Source organism: Diospyros lotus, chromosome 14, assembly GCF_014633365.1.
Source record: "Diospyros lotus cultivar Yz01 chromosome 14, ASM1463336v1, whole genome shotgun sequence".
Lineage (NCBI taxonomy): Eukaryota > Viridiplantae > Streptophyta > Magnoliopsida > Ericales > Ebenaceae > Diospyros > Diospyros lotus.
This window is the reverse complement of record NC_068351.1, coordinates 11,883,761-11,910,687: the sequence shown is the minus strand read 5'-3', so window position 1 is coordinate 11,910,687 and position 26,927 is coordinate 11,883,761. Positions and strand designations below refer to the sequence as shown.

The window sequence follows — 26,927 nt, the reverse complement described above, 5'->3', positions numbered from 1 at the left end:
AGCTCAAGGGGTTGAGGAGGCTGGGTCATTATTAATTTAGGGATTCTTTAAAATATAATTAAAAAAAAGTTTTTTTTAATTTTTTTTTAACAAACAAGTCTAGCTTTTAAAAATATTTTGGGACCTCTCTTTCTTGGGACCCTATGTATAGACTTTAGTGGCCTTGCCCTTTAGACCACCCTAATAATACTCACATTGTTATATGTCTACTGTATATTTTGGGAATCTTCATTGTATATTTTTTTTTATAGCCAAAATGCTTTCATTAATAAATAATAATATCCCCCAGATTATAAATCCACTAATCTTGAACTTTGGTTAGTGTTTTTACATTAAACCATGCATGCATAATGTGAACGTGATTACACAAGGCAAGATTCTTTCTGGTGATATGGACAAACAAACACGCCCATCACAACTTCCATGGATGCATATAAACTATAAAGATTGGCAGTTCAACCAAGCAATCACTAGCCTATAGGATGTTGGGTCAGTTCAATAGACAGGTTTTGCCACTTAGGTGGTATCTTAGAAACATAAATACTTTCTCCTGCTGCTGCAAAAGAGGAGATTCCTTTAAAATGGTGAAATGTAAATTACCAAGTATAGAAAAATGAAAGAAACGAGGAAATAAAAGATAGATAGATTTGAGAGTCTCTTGCGTTATCATAGTTGATTTACAAGGTTCGCAAATAAGTCAGTACATGGAAAATGTTAAAAGAACGCTCGATAAGTGAACACCCGAAGAGACGGTGAGTGACAGCTAGTTCTTATCCATACAAAATAAGAGCACGCTGAAAAAGCAAAAGAGGGGTTTCCAGCTGTGTTATCACCATTGTCTCCACCCAGAAAAACTTAAAAAAAAAAAAAAAAAACTGAACCAATAAACAAGCCAAGAATGAATTGCCTGAAAATCGTGGACAAACTGGGGGTCGTTTATTTTCCTGCAGTAGGTTGGAGCTGTACATCTGGCTTCGCTTGGCCTTCCTCGTGGAGTGGTGGTCTGAGCTGAGTAGTCCTTTAACAGAGTCAGCAGCACCAGCCAAGTTTGCATAATTTGCCGAGCCAATGGATACTATAAAGCAAAAGATCATAGCTACCCCCTTACATTGCCAGAATGTCATGCAGATCCTAGCCCTATTTATAGGGTTCCAGAACTAGTGCTGGTGACAAGTTTCAGCCTTTTGCCCAGATAATTCTTTTGATGGTTACAACCTGGTGTCGAGTCTGGTTCTCGACAAGCCCATCATGCTGGTGCCGTTGGCAGAACAGTTTCCTGCATCTGCCATTTGATGTGGAAACAAGGAATAACTCGACATTTGGAAGTCCTGCTGATATGAGTAGTAACCATTGACATTCACATTGCTACTGGAATATCTCCCTGTGCTTTCTTTGTTCAATCCTGAGGTTCCCTCTAAATCCTGCAGTGAGGGCTCTTTCGGTTCATTGTGGGCAACAGAGGAACCTGGTGTTCTAAGAGAATTCCAGGGTCCTGTTTCAGAGTTTACCGGCTCAGATCCAATGTGCTCGACATTAAGAGCAACACACTCAGGCGTCTTTTTGTTGAGGAAACGGCCCCCAGATCCCCTGGCTCTTCTCATGGCATGTAGATGACGAGATTCATGAAGATAAGGCTGTTAACATTCAAGAGAGAACCAAACACAGTGAAAAGAAAGCTACAAGAGTAAGAGATGAATATGAGATTCTGAAGAAGAACCTATTAAACCATGAAATGTCAGATTTGACACATTACTTTCATAGCAATTGAAGAACACCTGTTACTTCCCCAAAGAAAAAAAGAAAGTAGAAGAAGAAGAAGCTGCTATCAAGAGGTAAAGTTAACAAACTTCTAGGAAACCAAAGAGAAATTCAGGTTACAAAAGAACAATTCTAATCATGGTTCCACAATGAATGGAAGCAAACTCTCCATTTTGGTATTCCTATGAAATTTCTGATGTCATAAGAAACCCTTTCACAAGGAATGTGAGGAAAAATTGAAAATCATAGAGATAAATATTTCGGAAAATAATACTTTACCTAACAGTATAAATTAATATTATTTTATCAATTTTTTATTTTAATTTGTTTCATAGTTTTTTTTAGTTTCCTTTATGACATTGAATCATAATTAAATTAGGATTATCTTTATATAAATGAATCATAGTTAGAATAGATTTCTATCTATTAATTGTCTATAAATAATCCTTTAGTGAGATGACAAATGACATATTTTGATAAATAATACTGAATATTTATATTGGTTTTGAGTAACAGGATTACTTTTGTTTCTTTTGGTTTGGATTCTGCATCAATTGGTTTTAGAGCTAAACTTCCTGAATTGCTTTTGGAGATTTTCTAAAATTTTCTAGAAATTTTTAGAAAAAATCACCCGTCCTTCCATTGCCTATTTATCGATAAACATTGTCAAGCTTAGGCTATGACACCTTTTGGATGAACTACATCATGACCAATTCTTTTCTAAGCTTGACCTACACTTGGACTAACATCAAATTAGAATAAAACCTGAGGATATACACAAGACAACCTTTAGGACTCACCATGGGCATTTTGAATTTTTGGTGATGCCATTTGGGCACACACCCCAATGCCCCATCCACTTTTCAGTCCCTCATAAACAGAATTTTTAAGCCCTATCTTTAAAAATTTATACTTTGTGTTCTTTGATGATATACTTATCTATAGCCCTACTTTTAACCAACATTTGACTCACCTAAGAACCACTTTTGAGATCCTTAGATCTAACTAGCTTTTTATTAAGAAATCTAAGTATGTTTTTGGTCAAGGGCAAGTGGAATATTTGGGGCACATCACATCAAGGGATGGGGTTAGTAAAGATCCAAGAAAGGTAGAGGCCATGGTGTCTTGGCCAAAGCCTACTTCGGTGAGAACCTGAGGGGATTTTTGGGATTAATCAGATACTATCGCCAGTTTGTGAAGAACTATGAAGCAATTAACAAACCCTTCTTTTAAAGAAAATGGGTTTTAGCTGGGGGCCAAAAGCAGATGAAACTTTTGAGAAGTTAAAAGGGGCTATGAGCAAGGTTCCGATGCTAAGGCTACCTGATTTTATCAAGCCCTTTGTTTTAGAAACAAATGCATGTGGGACAGGTATTGGGGCAATGTTGGTGCAGGAGGGAAGACCATTGACATTCCTAAGCTAGGTCTTAAGCCCTAAACACTTGGGGCTCAGCATATATGAGAAGGAATTTATAGTTGTGTTGATGGTTGTTCACAAGTGGATGCATTATTTGGAAAGGGGTAGATTTATAATTAAAACGGATTATGAAAGTTGGAAGTTTCTATTGCAACAAAAACTACAAACTTAGCTGCAAAGGAAAGGCATGGCTAAGCTGATGGGTTTAGATTGTGTTTACAATATAAAAAAGGGAAGGAAAATAAAGTAGCTGATGCTCTCTCTAAGTGCCATGAAGAAGGTAGTTCAGCAACAATAACCATGGTGATTCTTGAGTGGTACTAAAAGGTGATAAACAACTATGGAGGGGATGAGAAGATAAAAGAATTGTTGGAAAGATTGGTTGTTGTGGGGGCAAATGAGATAGATGGATACACCTTGGTGGAGGGTTATGTTGAGATACCAGGGTAAAATGGTGATTGGGGACTATGTAGAACTTAAGAGAAAGATAACGCAAACCCTGCAAGAATCTCCCTTTGGGAGGGAGGGGACTCAAGAGTTCAAAACACTTATCTGCTGGTTAGACAGCTATTTCATTGGCCGAGGATGAAGACAAAAGTTAAAGGATTTGTGTTGGCTTGTGACACCTGCAAGATGTGTTAGTTAAAAATAGTAGCTTATCTGGGTTACTGTAACCCTTGCCTATTCCCAACCAAGCATGATCTAGTGTGTCCATGGATTTTGTGGAGACGTTGCTAAAGTCAGGAGGTGAAGATAATATATTGGTGGTGGTAGACCAGCTAACCAAGTTTTCCCATTTCATAGGGTTGATTCATCCCTATACAGCTCAAGAGGTGGCTAAGGCCTTCTTGTATTGGGTGGTGAAACTACATAGGACTCGTAAGTTCATCATTTCAGACCGAGATAGGATCTTCACCAGTTTGATGTGGCATGAGCTTATGAAGGCTTTGGGAACCAAATTGAGTATGTCAACAGCTTATCATCCCCAATTTGATAGGCGGAGTGAAAGGGTGAAGAAAAGCCTAAAAACCTACCTAAGGTGTATTTGTTTCCTACAACCAAAAGAGTGGCATAGATGGTTGTCTTTGGCTCAATGGTGGTACAACACTAACCACCATTCCTCACTCAAAATGTCTCCATTTGAAGCCCTATTTGGGTACAAGCCACTTGTTTTTGCCTGTTGTGGGGAGGGGGGGAGAAACTAATGTGGCAACTGTGGAAGATTACCTATAGCAAAGAAGGAAGGTGTTATGGTAACTAAAGCAGGAGTTGACATCAACTCAAAATCAAATGAAACAATTCGCTGACAAGAGGAGTGCCAAGGAGTTTGCAGTAAGGGAAAAGGTGTATTTGAGACTGAGGTATCCACATCTAAGGTCCATTACTCAACGGAAGGTGTCCAAACTCAACCCCAAGTATTATGGACCATTTCCATTGAGGCTAAGGTGGGGAAAGGTGCATACTGTGTACAACTCCTAGAATGATTGCAAATCCACCATGTGTTTCATGTTTCCTTCTTAAAAAGGTCAGTGGGCACACAACCAGAGAGCTATGCATTGCCTATCCTACCTAAAGAGGTTAACAAAATGGTGGAACCTAAGGCTATACTGGAGAGGAAGGTGGTATACAAGCACGGGGCTCCTCTTATTCAGGTATTAGTTAAATGGCAAAACAGCTCGATGAATAGCAATACTTGGGAGTACCTCTCTAACCTGCTCAAGCAAATCCCTAGGACTGCTAGCCTCCTTAGCATTTCTTGAGGATAAGAAACTGGTAAAAAAGGGGGAAAATGTCACAAGAGCAACCAAAGTTTATAGCAATTTTATTTTTTTACTGCAATAATTATTGTTATAGTAGTTAGTTACTTAGTTACTGGCCATGGATTGCCATACGCAAGAGGTTAGGGGTAGAAGCAGGTTGTTACAATCGTGAAGGATGTAGGGCCCACCTTGGAAGAAGAATCTACTCCTCCAAGTGCCTTGTATAAATTTTCCAACTCCTTCGCGAATGGATTATCGAATAAAACTACAAAATTTTTTACTTTCTTCCATACTTCTTCTCTCTTTTCTCCCTCATTCCTACTCACTTTCTCTCTTATCCTACTCTGTTGTTTTCTACTCTCTATTCTTGTGAAAGACTTTCTAATTTACATCGGATTAGAAAGAAGAACTTGTGAGGTTGAGGCCGTGACAATTTTGAGAGAAGCCATTTATGAAACATTTTAAAATCTTCAAATCTATCTGCTATGTCCAAATGCTAGACTCACGAAGGACTAAATTGGATGCAAAGGCAAGAAATAAATATTTGTAGAGTATGATAAAAGGAAGAAAGAGTGAAAGTGTCCAGAGACTTGACAATTTCAGTGTCATCTTTGATAAGATATCCTCCTCTTACAATTCTGACAGAATTCCACTTGATTGTGGTGAAATTATATAAAGTATAGCTAGATAAGTCAAGTACACCATCAATTTCACATGCTACTTTAGGAAATGAGCAAGAAAAAATGAGTAGTATTGATAGCCAAAAGATTGAGAAAAAACATCATGGCACACCAGATGAGGCAGGAAATCAACATCTAAAGAGGACACGACACCGAGATGAGAATTTTGTAAGTACTTATGCATATTGTTTTGCTCTTTTATGAAAGCAAAATGTGTGATGGAATGAAATGTTGCTATAGATGGGAATATGAATGGTCTCATACAAAATAGAACTTGAGATCTTGTTTCAAAACCCAAGGACACTCTAGTGATGAAGATCATAGGGACAAGTATTTCAAAAAATAATATTTTAAGCATAAAAGTAGAAATTAATATAATAATGTTAATTTCTTTATTTTAATTTGTTTTCTAGTTTCTTTTAATTTTTTAGTTCTAGAATTCTAATTAAATTAGGATTACTTTTATTAGCTTAAATACTAAAGAATTCTACTTAGAAAGGAATTCTTGTTAGAATAAGTTTATATTTATTAATTGTCTATAAAGTATTAAAAAATATATTTTAATGAATAATATTGAATATTGATATTGATTTTGCCTAATCAGGATTACTCTTGGTTTGGATTCTACATCAATTGATATAGAGCTGAAATTCTTAAATTATTTTTGGGGACTTTCTAAGATTTTTGAAAAATTTTAGAAAACTCACTAGTCCTTCTAAAGAAAACTCACTAGTCCTTCTAAGCCCTTACATGCCATTGAGGAATCGATGCAAACCTTGGCCACAGAAGCCATCACCATTGGGATCCTTTGTCTACCCTTGCTGGAGAGTTTTAAGGGGGTGTTTGGCTTACCCTTTTTTTTCATAACTTTTAAGCTGAGAATATATTTGGATAAATATCCTTCTAAGCTATCAATTATTACTTATGTGTTTAGTTTGAAAACTAATAAGTTATCAAAACTTGACAAAAAGACTAAAATAAACATGGTATTTTACCATTAAATATTGATAAATTATACATAATTATTAAAAATATATTAATACAATATTATTATATGTAACAACAATATATATTATTGTGTGTTATATATATACACATAATTTATTGTTATATATTTATATATATTTATTGTTGTTACATATATATATATATATATGTACATGCATACACAGGCGGGGAAGAGAAGCAGAAACAAAGGAGATGAGGGTGGGAACGACGACGAGTAACGGCTGATGGGGCGCCAGATGGTCAGTGATGGAGAAAAAGTTGAAGCAGATAGGGGCGATAACCAATGAAGGAGACGATAGGGGTAGCGGCCGATGTTGTCGAAGGTGGCAACAGTTGACGGACAACGGCTAGTAGGGGCAACAATAATGGCCGAAGGTGGCGATTGAAAGAGCTAACAGGAGGCAGAGGTTGAAAAAGAAGGGCATGGCTAAAAATTAACAAAAAGGATGAAGGTAAAATAATAAAATAATCGATCAATGCAATTTATAAATTAACAGTGTTTTGCAAAAGTTCCCTCCCCACTAGCTTTTGCAAAACGCTGTGGTAGTAACGTTTAAGCTATCTAGTTTAAATGCTAGTGAGGTGCACCAAACACCTCACTAGCTTTTGCTTAATAGCTTATAAGTTATTGCTATAGCTTATAAGCAGTCAAACCAGTAAGCTAAACACCCTTTAAAACCCCCTAGATGACAGTCTCATTGGAAGCTATATTCGATGAAGAGGGTGTTTGGCTTACTGTTTTTTTCCATAGCTTTTAAGTTGTATAAAACTTAAAACTTAAGTAGCATTTAAGCTGATAATATGTTTGCATAAATATATTTTTAAGGTATCAGTTAATAATTATGTATTTGATTTGAAAGAGTTGATAAGCTATCAAAACTTGACAAAAAGACCAAAATAAATATGGTATTGAATGATGTAAATAAAATTTATAGAAATATTATTTTTTAACAAAAATATTAAATATATTAATTTAATATACATTAAAATATATATACAGAATGGAGAAGGAGGCCACAGTAAAAGGAGGAGGTGACGGGGTGACGACGATGGCTAGGGCGACGATGAGAGGCGATGACAACGATGGTGATGGCAATGGACGACGGCAACAATGACGACCAGAGATAGGTCTAGCGGTAGCGACAATAGTGAAGGTAGAGGATGAAGATGAGGGTATGATTGAAATTATGTATTTTGTTTAAGGGTAAAATAAACATTTTGTTGGTCAATATAATAAGCTCTTCACAACGTTTTTAGAAAAGCTAGGGGATAAGAGCTTTTCTAAAATGCTTGTGGAGAAACTTTTAAGCTTAAAAACCTTTAAGCTCTTGAGGGTTTGCCCAACATTTAACAAAATAAGCTTGACAGCTTATAAGCTAAATGAATAGCTTATAAGCGGTCAAACTGGTAAGCCAAATACCCTGTTGGGACCATCGGAACCCTTCTCTGACCTGTTTGCAGCAAGCCAGCGAACGCGACGGGATCGACTTGACGACAAAGGATTCGCCAAGACCAGCCTCGTAACAATGGTAAACAATGTTGAATCGGCCCTGTCCATTCTCCTCGCACACACGATACACTTGCGCCCACGATGCCCTAGTCACCAGTCGCTACCATCAATGCGCCTCAATCGGCATCGTGAGTCAAGCTGTGATCTTTACCAGAAATCACCGCACCTTCACTACTTCCTCGCATTGTAACTATAACCCTACCCAATTTCTCAACCCAAACCTTAACTTGATTTGAAGATCCCTTACCCATTAACCTAACCCATTTAACCGCAAAATCTCTAAAACGCACAACCCAATTACCCATTCACCAGTTTCCTAATTTGGACCCTACTATTCCCAAACCCATCAACCCACAAGCCTTATCCAACCCAATACACAAACTTGTAGGCTTCATTCCTTTTTACTCCGTCAACCTAACCTCCACTTTGCTTTGGTTAAAGGTACATTCTTTCCTTTGAAAATCTGATTAATATTTATTTATTAGATATCTTTGGTAAATTGTTTTAGGTCCATTTAATATTCTTTTATCGCCCAAAAAAAATTCCATTTGTTGCTTCTTGAGCATTATTTTTTTGTTATTGATATTGTCATTTAATTTAAATTTGTTAATCCTATTTGCGTATCTTAATAGGCTTCTTGTCTACATTTAAGTTGCAATTTGAATGTTCTCAACACTCACGTAATTTATTACATCACTCTTTGGCCGCCTTCTCCTTACTATTTGTTTCCTTTCCATGGCCCCCAACAAACATGAACAACCTTCCTCCACTACGCCGATTGATCTTCAGTCGTTACAAAACTTAGTAAAATCCATTGAAACTAGAACTCAAGAGCCTTTCAAATACTATGGGAAACCTTTCAAATACGGTGGGAACCCTTTCTAATACGGTGGGAACCCTTATTGAGTAGATAACACAAGTCCTCAAAATACTAGGTAAGTAAAAAATAGGAGATGACTTTGTAGAGTTCCCTCATTTTAATGAATCTATACATGGTGCACTCTATACCCCAAGGATACACATTGTTTCCAATAAGATTGCTCATTCACATGAAGCATTAGCTCCTTTTGAACCTAGACAATCCCATGATAGGAATACACGTCCTAAAGCACCTAGGTATGACTACCGGAGTCTAAACTTTGAAGAACCTATAAATCGACACATACCATGAAAGGAATCTAGAAATAGAATATAGACAATCACCTCCACCCCATAATAATAGACAAAAATACAATAGAGAAAATAATAGGAATGTGAAAGTGGATGTTCAGGAGTATGGCAATAGGCTAGACCCTAATGTGTTTTTAGATTGGGTAGATGACATGGAAGATTACTTCTCTTGGTAAAACTAATATTGAGAGAGTTCATTTCGACAAAATGAAATTAACTAGTTATGCAAAGAAATATTGGTAGAATGTTCGAAGTAATTTTGAGAGATTAGGTGAACCTCCCATCACCCTATGGGGCTGTCTTGAAGCAAAAGTTAAAAAGAAATACCTACCCTCTTTCCATAAGACTCAGTTACAACTACTACTAAAACTAAGACAATCCAATTTAAGTGTAACTGAATACTTGACCTAATTTGAAAATCTTCTCATTCGATGTGACTTAAATGAGGATTCTTTTATAAATGGATTAGGATGGAGATCCAGAAAAAGATTTTGTTGCACTCCCCTGAGACTGTAGAGGAAGCTTATCATAAAGCCTTGCAGATAGAAAAATACCTTAAAGCCCCTCTTATTCATCGAGTGTCCACACAATTATCTGACTCCCATCCATTAAGGTCATTTCCTCCACCTTCCCCTAGAGATACCAATGTCAATTGCGTACTCCTTTACTCAGCCTCTAGGGATAGCTTTGCTAGGAATATAAATTTTCCTTATAGTGATTCCCAACCCAGTACTTCCTATCCTCATAACCCTTCCATTCAATGCCACCCTTGTCATAAGAAAAGACACATAGCTGCTCGTTGTCCTGAGCGTGCCTTGACTTTATATCACGAGCAAGAACTTACTAATCAGCTTGAGGATGTAGATGGATTGTTTAATCCATTAGATTTTTTTTTGAGGAAAAGAAGAGGGTGATGATGATTTGCTTTAGTAGAATAGGTTAACATTGTGAGATGTGTATTGACTAAGAGTTCCCATGATAATGAATGGAAGCGCATTGGTCTTTTCTAGACATGCATTGGGACTGATGAGAGAATTTGCACACTAGTTATTGATGGGGGGTAGTACTATGAAAGTGGTGTCTAAGTTTGCACTTCCTCGAGTCAATCTTAAGGTAGAACCACATCCAAAACAATTTAAAGTTGTATTGAGTAAATAACACAACCTTGCCAGTCACGAAGAGATGCCTTGTTCCTATTCAACTGGGTGATTACAAAGATGAGATTTTCTGTGATGTTTTACCTATTAATGTTGCCCATGTCTTTTTAGGTCGCCCTTGACTTTATAACATGAATGTAGTCCATTATGGTCAAGAAAATACCTATGTCTTCAACTATAAGGGTAAGAAACTCATATTCATCCCTGTTAAACCTTTTAGTAAAGGCACTAGGACCAAGTTGAAGCAAGTACCACCAGTCACTAGTAAAAAAAAACACATTCATTTGATAGCTCCTAAGGCATTTGAAAATGATTGCCAAGAAAATGGATACGGGTTAGCCATTATAGCTAAGAAGTCTGCTTTAAGTTCTTCTTAAGAGTTTGGAGGTTGCCTATAACAACTCTGTTAATAGGTCCACTGGAAAAAGTCCTTTTGAGATTGTTCATGGTTATTGTCGAGAATTAAGGTTGGAATTAAGTATAGAGAATTAAGGCTAGAATTGAGGATGTAATTAGTCTTTTGTATATAGAAGTTTACCTTAATTAGGTGATTAGGAAATCTGCCTCTATTTCCATATTTGTAAATCATGTACTGTATATATATATTTCCATTGATTCAATGAAGAATATACAGAAATTCTTACCCTAATCTTCCACATGGTATCAGAGCCACCTTTTTAGGGCACATTTTCTTTCGACCTTCATCGCTTCTCCAATCTTCATCACCGCCATCACATACCTGCAGCTCTGCCTTCATTGTAGTTCTCTAGTTCTTCCGTCATCCCTAGATTAAAAATCTAGGAATTTGTTCAGGCATTCATTACCGACAAAGCCAGTGCTACTAACAACCTTTACTATTGTTGCCGACAATCCCTCCATCACCAGAAACTTGCGATAATAAACCTTTGCTACTGGCAACAACTTGCCTTGTTACCACACACCGCTTTCCATTATAACCTATCTTCTGCCAACTAATAAAGATGTCTATTATTTCCAGTGAATTCAATTCCCACAATATAGATGAAGTACTGGTAGTCTCAAGGATTCTACCATCAAGAGAACTACAACAAATCAATGATGCCTACCATTTGAATGAAAAAAATCACCTGAAATAGTCCCAATTGGTCAGGACTATTTTAAAAGGGAATGGAAATATCAACCATATCCTAGGGACCGGATCGAGAGAAAGGGATCCAACCCATGTAGCATGGGACAAGGAAGACTCCATGATAATGTCATGGCTCTGGAATTCAATGGCACCTGAAATCATGACACCTGCATGTTCCTACCGACAATAAAAGAAGTTTGGGAATCTATCTGACAAACCTACTTGAAGGTTAAAGATGCTGCACAAATCTATGAGTTGAATATCAAAATGACTTCAACTAAACAAGGAAATAAGACAATTACAGAATATGTTAATCTCCTGAAGGGATTGTGGCAGGAGATGGATCATTATAGGGTTATAGATATGAAAAACAGTGATGATGCAGTAATGTTAAAGGCCTTCATAGTGAAAGATAGAACCTACAACTTCCTGGCAGGTTTCAATGTGGCGTATGATCAAGTAAGGGTTCAAATTCTGGGCAAAGAATCATTAAATGAAGTCATTTCAATTATCCCATCCAAAGAGGGTAGGCGAAGTGTAATGATTGAGCCCAAACCAGTCAAAGCATCAGCAATGGTGGCTAATGGAAGAGGTCACAGATCAAAAAAGGAGCAACCAAATGGAGAAACTGGAAAAAAAAGACCCCAAACCTACGAGTAGTGATAACCGTGACAATAGGAGGTGCAATTACTACAAGAAACCGAGACACTCAAGAGATGTGCTAGAGGTTGAATGGAAAGCCATTAAGCAAGGAATGGGGAAACAAAAGCAGACAGTTGCAAAAAAGCCAAGGGGAAGCCAATAAGGCAACACCGCAAGGCGAGAAAAAAACCCAAGAACCAAAGGAGTTCAACAGGGAAGAGATTGAGAAGCTGAGAAACCTCCTAAGTACCCTTGAAAAACCTTCTGGTAACTGTTCATTGGTACATTCAAGTAAACTTCCAATCTCTCATGCTTTAAATGCCTCAGATAGTCCCTTTAAAGATTCATATTGATTCAAGAACCACTGATCATGTGTCCCATTCCTCACAAAATTTCAGTCATATTCACCTTGTTCTAGTAGTAGAAAAATTGCCACTGCTAATAGTTTCTTAACCGTAGTAGCTGGGATTGGAGAGAGAAAAGTCAGTCCAAACCTTATTTAAAAAATGTCCTTTATGTTCCTAAATTGTCCACTAATCATTTATCAATATCCAAACTTTCCCATGATATGAACTACAAAGTGACATTTTCCCCATCCTAATGTTTATTTCAGGACCATGATTTAGGAATGATGATTGTACGTGCTAAGGAAAGGGATGGACTATACTATCTTGAGGAATTTGAGAAACCATACTATCTTGAGGAATTTGAGAAACCAAAAGTTGGTAAGTGAAATCAACCCCTAACCTACCTTTTTGAACAACATCTAATAGATAAAGAGAAAATTTGGCTTTACCATTACAGGCTAGGACACCTTCTTTTTCAACTTTTGACCTTACGTTCCCTTTTTTTCCTTAAAGAGTTAGATAATAAGCAGTTTTATTGTGAGATATGTGAACTTGCAAAAAAGCACAGATGTGCTACTTTTCTCAACAATATCACAAGATGTCATTTTCCCTTTGAATTGATTCATAGTGATATATGGGGTCCTTTAACCATTCCAAATATTTCTACGAGCACATTAGTTTGTTTCATTTATTGATGATTGTATAAGAGTTACCCAGCTATTTTTGCTTAAATCCAAATCTAATTTGAGTGATATCTTTCCCAACTTCTTTTTCATGATCCAAAACCAATTTAGGGTACACATCAAAAAGTTTAGGTTGTATAATGCCAAAGATTATTTCAATCAAACCCTTTCCACACATTTCTACCAACATGGAGTTATTCATGAGTCATCATGTGTCCACACTCCACAACAAAATTGTGTTGTAGAGAGGAAAAATAGCCATCTCCTAAACACTACTCAAGCCTTGTTGTTTTAAAATAATGTGCCCAAACACTTTTAGGGGGAAGTAGAAGTAGTCCTTATAGCCACTCATGTTATAAATTGGTTACCATCCCAAGTGTTAAACTTCCAAAGTCCCATGGAAGTATTATCTTAATTCTATCCCGATCTTAATATCACACTCTCTTAACTCCTAGAGTCCTTGGGTGTGTTTCATTTGTTCATGTCCATAGTGAAAATAGAGGGAAATTGGACCCTAGAGCTACCAAGTGTGTCTTTGTGAGATACTCTCAAACACAAAAAGGGCACAAATGCTATCATCCACCTACTAAAAAACTCCTTACCTTCGCAAATATTACCTTTGTTGAATCTGAACCATATTCCACATAACCTTATCTTCAGAGAGAGATATCATTTGTGGAAGATAAGCATCGTGATTTTTTCCTCCTTAACTTACCATCATAATCTTCCTAAGCTTTCACCTGACTCTGTTACTCCAACACCTGCACTTGAACCTCTCTCACATACCCAAAATGAGTTATCCTCGCAACTAAAAAAGGGAAAGATCACTACTGACAATTGGTTCTCAAAGCCCGAACCAAGGCTAGACTAGTCATCAAACCCAACTTTTGGAAATGAGGTAATATCCTTTAGCCCATCTTTTGATTTCTTATCTGACCTTGATTCCTTAAAATATGCTTTCCATCCCATAGAAGTTTCCTTACAAACATAACCACAATATCCATTCCCATAACATTATTAGAGGCTTTAAACTGTGGGAATTGGAAGAATGCTATGAAATGCAGGCCTTGGAGAAAAACAATACTTGGGAGATTGTGAATTTGCCAATATGAAAGAAACTAGTGGGATGTAAGTGGGTTTTCACAGTCAAGTATAGAGCATATGAGACACTTAAGAGATACAAAGCTAGGCGCTAGTGGCTAAAGGATACACTCAAATATATGGGGATAGATCATCAAGAAACCTTTGACCCAGTTGCCAAAATGAACACAATGAGAATCCTTCTGTCTCTAGTAGTTAATTTTGACTAGTCTTTGCAATAGTTTGATGTAAAAAATGCATTCTTATATAGAGATATTGAGGAAATCTGCATGGAAATACCCCCAAGATTCAACAGAAACATAGCTACAATTAAGGTTTGCAAACTCAAGGAAGCACTATATGGCTTGAAATAGTCACCAAGAGCCTAGTTTGGGAGATTTTCCAAGGTAATGTATTCCATAGGGTATAAGCAGAGCTAAGGTGATCACACTCTATTCATTAAACACTCGGGTTCAAAGGGAGTTACTGCCCTTGTAGTTTATGTTGATTACATCACAGTGACGAAAAATGATGAAATGGAAAGGAAGAATTTGGGAAGGTGCTTAGTTAAGGAATTTGAGATTAAGGAACTAGGAAATTTGAAATATTTCCTAGGTATTGAAGTGGCACTATCAAGAGAATGGATCTTTATATCCCAACATAAGTATGTCCTCGATCTCTAGAAAGACACAGAAAAATTAGCTTGCAAACCATCCAATATCTCGGTTGATCCCAATCATAAACTTAGTGAAGTAGAGAGAGACAGAGATACGAATAGAGAAGCATATCAAAGAGTAGTTGACTGATTAATTTATCTATCCCACACACGATCTGACATCACTTATGCAGTTAGTGTAGTGAGTCGATTCACGCACAACCCCAAGGAGCTTCACTAACAAACAACCTACAAAATACTACACTACCTTAAGGGAACCCTAGGAAAGGGGATTTTTTTCAATAAATGAGACAAACTGACTCTATAGGCCTACATAGATGCAGATTATGCAAGCTCAATGGTTGATAGAAGATCCACCATGGGATATTGCACTTTCTTGGAAGGAAACCTAGTCACTTAGAGGAGCAAGCAGAATATAGTGGCAAGATCAAGTGCAAAACCAGAATTTTAGGCAAGGGCGCAGGGAGTATGTGAACTACTATGGTTGGAGATCATTTTGGAAGATCTAAGACTCAAATGGGATGATCCTATGAAGCTCTACTGCGACAACAAGTCTTCAATTAGCATTGCACACAATCTTGTGCAACATGATTAAACAAAACACATTAAAGTTGATTAAGGAGAAACTTGAGAGTAGTCTCATTTGTACACCTTATGTACCAAATGAATCACAACTAGCAGATGTCCCAACCAAGAGACTCAATAGTCCATTCTTTCATAAAGTTGTAGCCAAGCTGGGAATGGCCAATGTTTACTCACTAGCTTGAGAGGGAGTGTTGAGAATCAAGGTTGGAATTAAGTAAAAAGAATTCTAGAATTAAGTATAGAGAGTTAAGGCTAGCATTAAGGATGTAATTGGTCTTTTGTATAAAGAAGTTTACCTTAATTAGGTGATTAGGAAATCTGATTGTTTCCATATTTGTAAATCATCTATTGTATATATATTTCCATTGATTCAATGAAGAATATATAAAAATTCTTACCCTAATCTTCCACAGTTACTCCCCTCGCACCCTTATTAATTGATCTTGTACCCCTTACCCCTAGATGCCCAAATTTTTGAGCTTGCTGAAAATTTTTCCCCACACATCTATGACCTACGTGCTATAATTAGAAGAAAAATTGCAATGAGTAATGTTGACTATAAACTTGCAGCCAATACATCATAGGGCTCGAGAATTTAACGAATGTGACTATCTCATGATTCATATTTGCGCTGAGCACTTCCCTAAACATTCCTTCAAGAAACTACATGCTCAAGCTAGTGGCCTCTTTCCTATCATTCAAAATCTTGGACTTAAATGTTTATTTATTCGACTTATTTAATAATATGAATATTAGTCATATTTTCAATATGGAAGAGTTAACTCTTTACCGAGGCAGTGTTCTTGCAAATCACTAGGCTCTTTGTATACGATGCATATAGCACCAAAAGGATGTGATGGATGTTGTGCTTGACAATGAGATTGTGACTTCTTTTTGTGGTGGTGGTTATTGTTGTTTTCTTGTCAAATGGAAAGATCGACAAGATTCTAATAACACTTGGATTATTAAAGGGGATTTTCAAGTCTTGGATCCTGAGCTTTTAGAGTGGTATTTATAATCTAACTCATTATAGTTGAGTTCTTTTCAATTGGGGTAGAATGATGAAGATCATAGAGACAAATATTTCGAAAAATAATATTTTAGGTGTAAGAAAAGAAATTAATATTATTTTATTAATTTCTTTATTTTAATTTGTTTTCTAGTTTCTTTTAATTTCTTTTATATCTTAGAATCCTAATTAAATTAGGATTACCTTTATTAGTTTAAATACCAAGGAATCCTAGTTAGAAAGGAATTCTTGTAAGAATAGATTTATATCTATTAATTGTCTATAAAAAATCTTTTAATAGAGTATTGAAAGACATATTTCGATGAATAATATTAAATGTTGATATTGATTTTTAGTAATTAGGATTACTCCTAGTTTTTTTGGTTCGGTTCTGCATCTACTAGTCTCATGTAAGTAGGTGTACAAAATCAAAAGAAAAGCGTACGAAAAGGCTGATAGATTTAAAGCAAGGCTGGTTGTTCGTAGTCTAGTACCCAAGGTGAGTTCTATTTGTGCGGCGCTGACAATAGCGATTTTTAAGGGTTGGTTGAGGCAAAAAACTTGGCAAGGGTATCTACATGGACCAACCACCTAGATGTATCTTGAATAAGTGTGTCTTGATTATGGGTGCAAATTGTGAAAGAGGCCAAAGCAGACATCAAGTGTTGGTATGGAAAGATATCCTGACTAAACCTAATCTTCAGAAAATCACTTAAAAAGAGGAATGTTGAATTTATGAAGTTATTTTTGTGATAAGTTAAGGGATATAACTACTTGATATGTGATAATGATTCCAAGTTAGCATTGGATTGTGATTATAGATAATTGTAGAATTTTAGTTAGATTTAATTTTAGATTATTTTAGTCTATAAATAAGAATGGTTGTTTTTAGCTTTCTTTATTGTAGAGAGCTCAAATTTTCTAGATAATACAACAGATTATTCAAAGAAAGATCTTATTCTCTTATTTATTGAGGTACTTTTTTCTTAACGATTTGGCTAGTTAATAAAAAAAAAAAAGTACTTTTTAACAATGAAATTACCAAAAAGGATAATGACACAAAAGCTTTTATAGTTAATACTATTTTGAAATAAAAATGCTTTTAATATTTTTAAAAAATTACTATACTTTTTTACACTCAAAAATATATTTCATGTTATAGACATATAAGTGTCAAAAATATATTTCATGTTATCATAATGATAAAAAGGGCAGCAGCAGCTGGTGAACGAAGCCAGCCGCTGCTGCCGTGAAACCCCATGGCTGGGGGTGGCAAAACACTCATAGTTGGGAATCTCCCAGCCATGGGGGTTTCGCTGTGGCGGCCGGTCCCTGCTGCCACACTACATTTTTCTAAATATATATATATGCACATACATACATATAAAATATGTTCTGTTTTAGAATATATATTGAATATATATGTTCAATATATATAAGGACAATGGTAAATTTAAATGTTTATGGAGATTATTTTGTCTATTAAATAATTCAATTTTCTGCTTTGCTTTTGCTGTACAGCAAAAGCTCCAAATTCTTGCTTCTGCCGTACAGCAGGAAAACTGTTTTTTTGTTCTTGTCATTAAAAGCACTTTCAAATTTTGGCCAAACAGTAAAAAAAAAAAACGAAAACGCTTTAATTATTATAAAAAAAAAAAAACGCTTTAACCCTTCACCACATCACGACCAAACAGGCTCTTAGATATTGTGTAGCATCATAACTTAGCTCTCTGTTTGATTAAATGAGTTTAGCTTGGTTATGGCTTTGAAAGCTGTATCCTATTTCTGGAACCAGAAGAACTTAAAGTGAACTGCATTTGTGAACCGCTTCCGAAAAACGGGTCTCAAAATTCTTAGTGTTAGGGAACAACCAAAACGTGTTTTCTTCCTTTGAAAAAATTAACATGATATGAACATGAAATCTACTTGAAAAAAATAGGTTTTTTTTCTATGTTTTCAACGTTCTTCCAGATTAAAAAAAAAGAAGTTAAAACCAATAAAACATCAACCAATTGTAATGTCATGAAACAGTGTCGATTCCAAACTAGCTTCATGGAATCCGAGATAAAATCTTATTGTCAAGGCTTTAACCCATATTCACTAAAGCAATTGTGATCCTCATACTCCTAATGCATGCTTACACATTTCTCATTTAAATGACTCGAGCTTGAAATGATTGGAAGTGTGATATTAATATCATTCATACAGATTGGATATTTCTCACATTAATTATCAAGTCCCAAAATGGTTCAGATGTTTGCCTCACCACTATATCTTTTTCCCCCCTTTTGATTCATACAAGCAATGGCTCATTAATTTTCCAGAGCACACATTCAAACCTTGTTTAACCAAATTTTTTATCTTCTACTTAAGGTCATGCCGGAATGACAATTACTGAAAATCCAGCCAAAACTCCCTTTCTAATTATCCTCAACCTCAAACTAGTGTCACAAGGTGAAGTCAGATGATCACCCCACACAAAAAGGGAATCAAAAATGTTTAGATGCTGGCATCCTGGCACATTTTAGTAACCAATTTTGTGGTTTATTCAACCATTATCTCTGTATTTTTAAGGGATGAAACTGAGTTACAACAACACTATTCTTAGAATAAATATTACGTGGTTACAAGCTTATGATAAATGCCAAATAATTAGAATATAAATGACCAAGCATCATGAAACAATAAACTCAGGACATGCAACCAAAAAGCAAAAATGTTTGCTCAAACAACTAACCTTTCGAACTTTTATGAGTTTCTTTTCCAACTCAGCCTTTGCACGTGATTGTCTTCGCCTTAAAATTCCATGGTACTGTTTAGGATTCACATAGACAGGTTCCTCCTTCACTTCAGAGGGCCAAGCAGGCAATTCCACTCTTTCATGGTGTACTCCATGTATATTAGAATGTGCCTAACAAATTTCCAAAGAGGTTAGACAACACATGCCCTTTTTTTTTTTCTTTTTTCTTTTTTATAGACAGCACAGAACCCAAAGCTAATACAACAACAACTAACACTAAGCCTTGATCCCACTGGTTGACTGCATGAGAAGAGATGCATAAACAGCATAAGATTCATCTAAAGCCACAAGAAGGGATCTTAACAGTTTATGGCCATTAATACAACAGTTTCCTTCATACAGTTACAGAGCAAAGCATTATTACTTATGCAATTAAAAATTAAAAGTGCAGTGATTTTTTTCTTTTTTTCTCCTTTTTTTTTTTTTTTGGGGGGGGGGGGGGGGGGGGGGGGGTTGTTGGGGGCGTACAAATATGGCCAGCCCCAACCCTCGCAAAAGCAAGGAGCCTCGAGCACTAGGGATGCCCTTTAGCATTAATAAAATACTGGAAGGCAAAGATAAAATCCTAATAAGCGTTAACATCATTTCTCCTTTATATGCTACTTGTCGAATGATATACTTAGCAGCCTAATATAACCAGTTCTCTGGGACGCTCTCAGTTCTTTGTTCTGTCATTTCCCCAGTCAAATTTTTGTAGATCAATATTCAGGATTCCCACATCTTATGGAGCTAGTACATTCAAAAGTAACAGCAAACAACCTTTTTAAGGGCCATGAACACATCATGAGGCAGAATGGGAACCTGGAATTCGAGGGTATGAAACATTACTTATATGCAACTTAGTTTATCTAATCCTCTACAATTTTCAATTCCTTCCACATAGGATGTTATGTCTAGATCAGGAACCCACCTTTGCAGGTCTCCATATTTTTTAACTAGAACAATATTGGCCAACAATTGCAAATTTTAAGAGCATGCGCATCATGCCTGACATGCATACTTTACAGTATGAGAGATTAAAGTGCATGCCTTTTCTTTTAAGTATAATTTTGTCCAACTTGGGACTATATGACAATCCGAAAATATGAGTCTCACTTCAACAAAAAGCACAATTTCTTATTGACTTAATAATAGGGCAAGAATAGTGAATTGAAAGTTGAAACCTCTAACCCCATTCAAGTCCCACACAAAAAGAAAAAGGGTTAGTTGCAATTAACTCGTAAAACATTAAATAAAATGATTCAATAATTTCCAATCCAAATGGTTCATCTTGTTCTCTAGTTTAAATAATTAGAATATTTTAGCACGGTTAACCAAATGCCTAGCGTTCCTAACATGCACATATCATTACTAAAACTCTCATATATAGAAGGCTAAGACGGCATACCAAAGTCCGAGGGTTGTAAGTAGGCATTATGCCCCCATAATGTGGATCTGGATATGGATTAGAAGAGTGAGTCTGCATAAATAGGAGTTGCAATGAAAATTAAGAATTTGAACATGTTAATTATAGGGCATATGAAGCTATTTTATGAACTGAACCAATAAATTAATTTAGTGTATTTTAAATTACAACATAAACATAAAAGCTTTGTGCTTTAGGTGCGAAGAGAGGGAGAGAGAGAGAGAATGGAGTACAAGTGAACGGCAGATGAGGCCTGGATGAGATGCTATGAGATAATCACCAACTGTTGAGGACTTTATGGATGGGGCATAGGCATACTTCTGATCATGTTTGCTTTTTCCATCTGGCCATAAGAGTAACATTTCATCAGTAAATGTTACTGTATTTAAGCAAAATAATAATAATAATATATTTCAAACAATTCCTCTCTCTCTTACACATCCCTACACACATCTTAACCTACAAGAAATGCAATGATTATAACTATCAGATCATATACAAGAACCTTCCAAGTTCACACACAGCTAACTAATATCATATCTGTCTGAGAATGAGTAAATCATAAGAAAAGAAGTGTAAAAGGATAAAAAAGAAAAAAGACCCTCTTAACGCATTACAAGTCATTAGAGATAGATCCAACTGAGGACAAAAAACATGTGAAATTCATGGTAAATAAAGAAAATAGATGGCTGAAAAAGAACCAGAATAATCTGTAGACATGAGATGTAAGAATTCAATCACTTGACTATGGCTGTGCCCAGCTGTGCATAACTGCATATCTTTTAATGTGATATGTATATAGGTGTGCATGTTTTCCACCTACAAACAACCCGGCTTCTCAAGGTAATCAGGAGAAGGTGTCAAAATCTCTCTTGTGTATCCATTTTTTTAAATGTAAATTCCAAATGCAAGTATGGCATTACTACTGACCTAAATCACCCATGATGAAATGTTTTCTTAGCTGACCAAGAAAAAGCAGGAGGGGGAGAGGGGGAGTAACACACCGGTTTCATAAAAAGTTCAAAACTGGAATAGGGATTAAACCATTTCAAATGAATTAGCAGTGCTTCTGTCCTCGTATAAATATATATGCTGTGAAGGGCAATTGCGTAGCGTGAACCAAATGAAATTGCTCTTGATGCAGAATAGCAAATTTTTGGAGGTATATATTCATACCTTTCCATGAAAGTTTTTATTACAATAAGTCAATATCAGTATGGCTATCAGTCTATTGCCAAACTCATATGTCAGAGTACTTGATGCAACTAATAGTTTACATTTATTAAGTATGCAAACCAATTTTCAGAAAGTGTTCCGCAGAAGTAAGTTCAGTGCGTGCATCTTATCCACTATAATTTAATTTTAAAGCTGAGAAAGGAAACCTTAATAAAATGTGCAGAATCATATAAATTCATGCTCTGTTTTTAGATCCATCCACAGAGCGAGCACTAGCAAAGCATATCCAATGGCCAAATTTTGAAGGCAAAATTTAAGCACCTGATTGAGACAAGACAGCAGTTTGTATTTCTTTATTTGTTTCATTTCCTCTATCCTGTCCGTCATTCACTCGTGAGTTAATAGATTTGATCCCTAAAGAACCACTTGGTTGAATTGGTGAAGATAAATTCAATCTGCTCTCCCCCAAAATATCCTGCGAGGTAGTGTTGTTGGCAATGCCCCACCGAACTTGAGAACCCACTGCATATAGTCCATTGTTTTTTGCATTGTGGTCTATTAAATTCGTGTTCGCTGACCTTTTGTGCATTTTTTTGAACTTTCTTCAGAGACAAAAGTATTTAATGTCCACCACCTAGCTTTACAAACAAAGATATTCTGAGTCAGTATATGTAACGAGATGAATCATGCACGCCAATAGATGCACCTGTAAGGAAACAATGCATTTGTATATAAGGAGGCAAACCATAGAGACAAGAACTAAATTTGTGCTACTCTGTTATGTGATAAAAAGTTACGCTCGCCTTACTAACTTAGCTAACTCAAAGAGTTCTGATGAACATAAAAATCATTTGTTAAAATTTAATTTCATGATTTAGCAAAAGGAATGAAAGGCATTCCTAGTACCATATTAACACCTTTTTGATCACGGAGACAACCAAAGGAAGTAATTGATAAATAAAATGCCTCTTCAAGCAAAGCTTTCTAAATGAAGACAACAATATTGAAACTTGAGGCTCAACTTCTAGTTCCCATTATTAAGTGCATGAAAACTATTTAAGTGAAATTGGGAAGCTAAAAACAATATGCTCCAAAATCACTCTAGCGCTTGTACCAGGGAAAAAATAATGTAGGCCTTGTACATGAAAATCTAGAGCTTAGGTAGGTCTTTATTAGGTTAAAAATAATTAAGTTTCTGTAAAGTTAACAACAGTTTAATAGAAAGTGAATATCATGCCAAACCTCAGGTAGATTCCTGTGTAATTATCCACTTATGAATATTGCAAGTGATTTTTCCCATTCTTCTTTTAAGGTTTTTAGTTTCACATTCTGCTGTGTTTGTGAGAGATTTTTACAATTTTTCTTGGGCTCCACATAATTCAATCTAGTGATGTAAGGCACATCATAAATATTTTTTTTATGTCAAACAACTTACACAAAAAGAGAAATTTCTAGAAAGAGCCTTGCCAGCGCATTATGGGGGCACTTCCAATCCTTAAACTCGATAAAAAAAATTACTTTGTATCCCATCATTCATGAGCTTGATTAACCCAAACCCCATATTAAAAAAAAAAAGGATGCATTGTGAGAGCACAAGCCCCCAACACCCACCCTGTATCCGCCAATGCTCTAAACAATGGGGGAAAAACACGACATTATTATCTCAACAAAGCTGTAAAAAGAAAACTTCACGTCGCTAAACAAGAAGATGCTATAGTGAAAACTTTAAATGGGTTACTCACCTACCATGGTCATTTTCGTCCCACGGTTGAGATTTAAAAGCTAGTCTTCATAGCTTCCCCTCATGGACTATAGTCCATGTTCCCCGGATCACATTTGGTTCAGTGGCATGGAGTAGCATGATATATCTGGTTGGGCTAATGATGCTTTGTTAGTTGTTGAATGCTGGAACTCCATTTTGCTTCCTATGTTTATATTTTCTCATGTTATGAATTGTTGTTTGCTGTCGGACGTGGGTGGTTCTTGTTACTTTGTATTCAATCCTTTGGATTGCAGCTTTAAGGATCTTTACTGTAAAGCCAGCGGCTAGCTAGGTTGTTTTCGTTCCATTTAGTATTTTACCTAGCACGAATAAAAAATAAAAAATAAAACTCTAAATGAGTTCTAAATTCTTCAGTCACATGTGTTGGACACCAAATAATTTTCAAGGGCATAAGATACGTGTCAGATATAATTAGCGGTAGGTAGGCATCCAATAATTATGTACAAGTAATGAGTTTATTAACTAAATGCACAAGACTTCATTTATGCATGAATGCCCTTGGAGTTTGTAAACATCATTTCACACCCCAATATATTTCAAATATAAACAAACACGCACACGCACATATATATATATATATGTATACAAGGCATATGATTCTAGCCATTATTCTTTTTAGTATCCCACTGTCCCGGTATGGGAATTGGAGGGATCCACATCGATCCCACCCAGAAACTGTAAAGAGTCCAAAAGGAATCATTCTACAAAAAGCACTCTTATCTCACCAACACCACCAATAGTTCGAATCTTGTCGTCTCTCTAAAGACTGTTAAGACACCTACCACCTACACGGGAATATGAAGACTTTAATGAGCTGCGAGCATGCCTCACAAACACAAGTCTCCCAAGGTTGCTAGATGAAGGTCTCTTCTTCAGTTGAGATTCCACAATATATGCATATATATGGATATGTTCATCAAATGCCAGTGGATTATGTAAATTATAAGTGGAAACAAATGCATGTCACGGAGGATGTGCAGTACTGTATATATGTCGCATGATGGATCGGGTGATGAAATTTCAGTTCAAATACCATATCTATAATCTGTAACGAAACCCTCACTATTTCTCTAAATAACCCTATGTATACAGATAAATCTGTACCCCGCTAAGCCATATGTTTCCAATTCTGAGTTCAAATACGAAAAACAACAAAATCATTAAAAATAATCAAAACTGTACGTAGTACCTGTAACAGATCAACTACCAACTCCAGAAACAGACACAGCATGCTCGATTGCTCGTTACCCTAATTTCTATCCTCCACGCAAATAAAATGTCCCTAACACATGACTCCGGTGAATAGAGAGATCCTACAAGTATTCACTATATGATTTAGATTACCATACAACTGAGAAGGAAAGGAAAACCTAGCCAGCTAGCTAGCTAATTAACCCACGTTTGGTTGCCAAAGAAAAGAGCAGAGGAATCAAGTTGAGCTCAGCTAGCCGAGTGGTGATCCGAGTCCCTATTTATGCATTAGCCCAAGAAGAATCCAAAATTCGTCCTTCTTTATGCATTTTCTTGCAACACTAAAGCGAGGAATATTCGAGCAATTCAACGAGTTATGATGATCGTGGTCGTGAGAATCCAGAGTGTAAAAACTGAAGGAACTCGAAAAGGATAATAAAACGAAAAAAAAAAAGCGATTTCTTGGCCGTGAAGAGGACTTACTTTATAGTTTGGGGTTCAGGGGGTCGAAATGGAACCCTACAATTCTCTGTAATTTCATTGCTCTGGAATTTGAAAGCCAGAGCGAGCGAGAGAGAGACAGAGAGAGAGAGAGAGAGCGCGCGCTGTGTAATAGCACTCAGCAGTAACAGTAGAAGATGTGTGTGTCACTGTGTGTGTGAGATAGAGAGAGAGAGAGACCTGGGAATATTCAAATGTGAAAGTCACGCTAACGTGGCTCTCTCTCACTCTCCCGCTTTAAAATGTTTTTGTTGTGTTGTGAAATTACAATCAATACCCCTCTGTTGTCACTAATTGACTAAAACATCCTCAACTTTTTTTCCTAAATCCAAGGTATGCTCAACACCCTCCACTTTTTGTTTTTTCTATTATTATCTGAGTCAGAATCTTTTATTTTTCAGTTTTTTGAAGTCAAGGCAATATTAGAAATAGTATTGTAAAATGACTTAGTTTTATTCGTTGAAATCATGGTACCACTTGGAAGTGCTCTTAGACCAGACAGTTTTGATGATGCAATCAATCAATATGATTGGATTAGTTTGATTTTTTTATAATTTTATTTTATTTTAAAAAATTATATTAGAAGGATGTATCACATTCTTATTGAAATAAAAAATAAATAAATGAGACAATAATATATAATTTTCTTATCTAATGAGAAGATATCACATGATTGGTGACACTATTTATGACTCTTAATATTATTTATTTTTAAATTAAATAATCAATTATACAAAGTCAACCCAACTAATATAAAATATTATTTCTAAAATTATCTCTCTTTTTTTCCAACTTTAATCTATCTCAAATAATGATTTGTTTAGCAAATTGTCTGAGTAAATAATTGGTTAATGTTTGTTGTTAGAGCAAACAACAATAAATTAGTAATTGAATTCTTTTCCTATACTTTCAAGGGCTAAAGTTTAAATTTTTCAAAATATCAATTACTAAAATAAATTATAGACTTTAATATTTTAATGTGTTACAAATTTTAAATTATAAAATGTAAAATTGAGATCCAACTCAATTTGACCGGGAGTTAGTTGGGTTGAGTTTGATTAATTTTATTTTAATTTACAGTTAGATTAATTTTGAATTTAAAATTTTATATTCAATTATAATTTTTTAATTTAAATTTATATAAAATCTAAATCAACTTAATAGTTCCCCACACCACAAAGTTATTAAAAAAAACTATTAAATGGGTAAATGAATTTAGTTTTATTTTTGGGGGATAAAATAGTGACAAATATGATGAGAAAAATATGACCAGAATCATATTAAATGTATATTATTTTTATACATTTTAAATTATATAAAAAAATATAATCAAAATATCTCTCATCTTTATCTCATTGCGCCTCATAATATATACATTAGGTGTCCACAAAGTTGACCAAATGTTTTATAAATTGAATTGATTATGATTTTCTAGAAACGCTGACACTTTGATTATACGCCATAACGTGTCCCCGAAATGA

The 26,927-nt window shown here is 35.6% G+C and overlaps 1 protein-coding gene and 1 long non-coding RNA gene across 11 annotated transcripts; one reads left to right on the top strand and one right to left on the bottom strand.

The window, feature by feature from the left end:
• Nucleotides 1-614: 614 nt before the first annotated feature.
• Nucleotides 615-25,640, bottom strand: LOC127790034 (nuclear transcription factor Y subunit A-1-like). 10 transcript variants are annotated; one of them, XM_052319271.1, is made up of 9 exons: nucleotides 25,429-25,640; nucleotides 25,154-25,286; nucleotides 24,944-25,067; nucleotides 23,714-24,053; nucleotides 22,293-22,605; nucleotides 21,029-21,138; nucleotides 20,778-20,849; nucleotides 19,328-19,501; nucleotides 615-1,634 (listed from the first exon to the last, which is right to left on the bottom strand). In XM_052319271.1, exons 5-9 carry the CDS (start codon nucleotides 22,558-22,560, stop codon nucleotides 1,209-1,211), a joined length of 1,050 nt encoding a protein of 349 aa, XP_052175231.1. In that variant the 5' UTR covers nucleotides 22,561-22,605; nucleotides 23,714-24,053; nucleotides 24,944-25,067; nucleotides 25,154-25,286; nucleotides 25,429-25,640; the 3' UTR covers nucleotides 615-1,208. The 10 variants fall into 10 exon arrangements, with proteins under 10 accessions (XP_052175231.1, XP_052175228.1, XP_052175233.1 ...); XM_052319268.1 differs by lacking the exon at nucleotides 25,429-25,640 and having other exon boundaries at nucleotides 22,293-22,609; nucleotides 25,154-25,376; XM_052319273.1 differs by lacking the exons at nucleotides 24,944-25,067; nucleotides 25,154-25,286.
• Nucleotides 1,630-19,334, top strand: LOC127790036 (uncharacterized). Its single transcript, XR_008020716.1, has 3 exons — nucleotides 1,630-1,832; nucleotides 6,788-7,075; nucleotides 7,624-19,334. It is a non-coding gene; the product is annotated as an uncharacterized LOC127790036 (long non-coding RNA).
• Nucleotides 25,641-26,927: the final 1,287 nt, after the last annotated feature.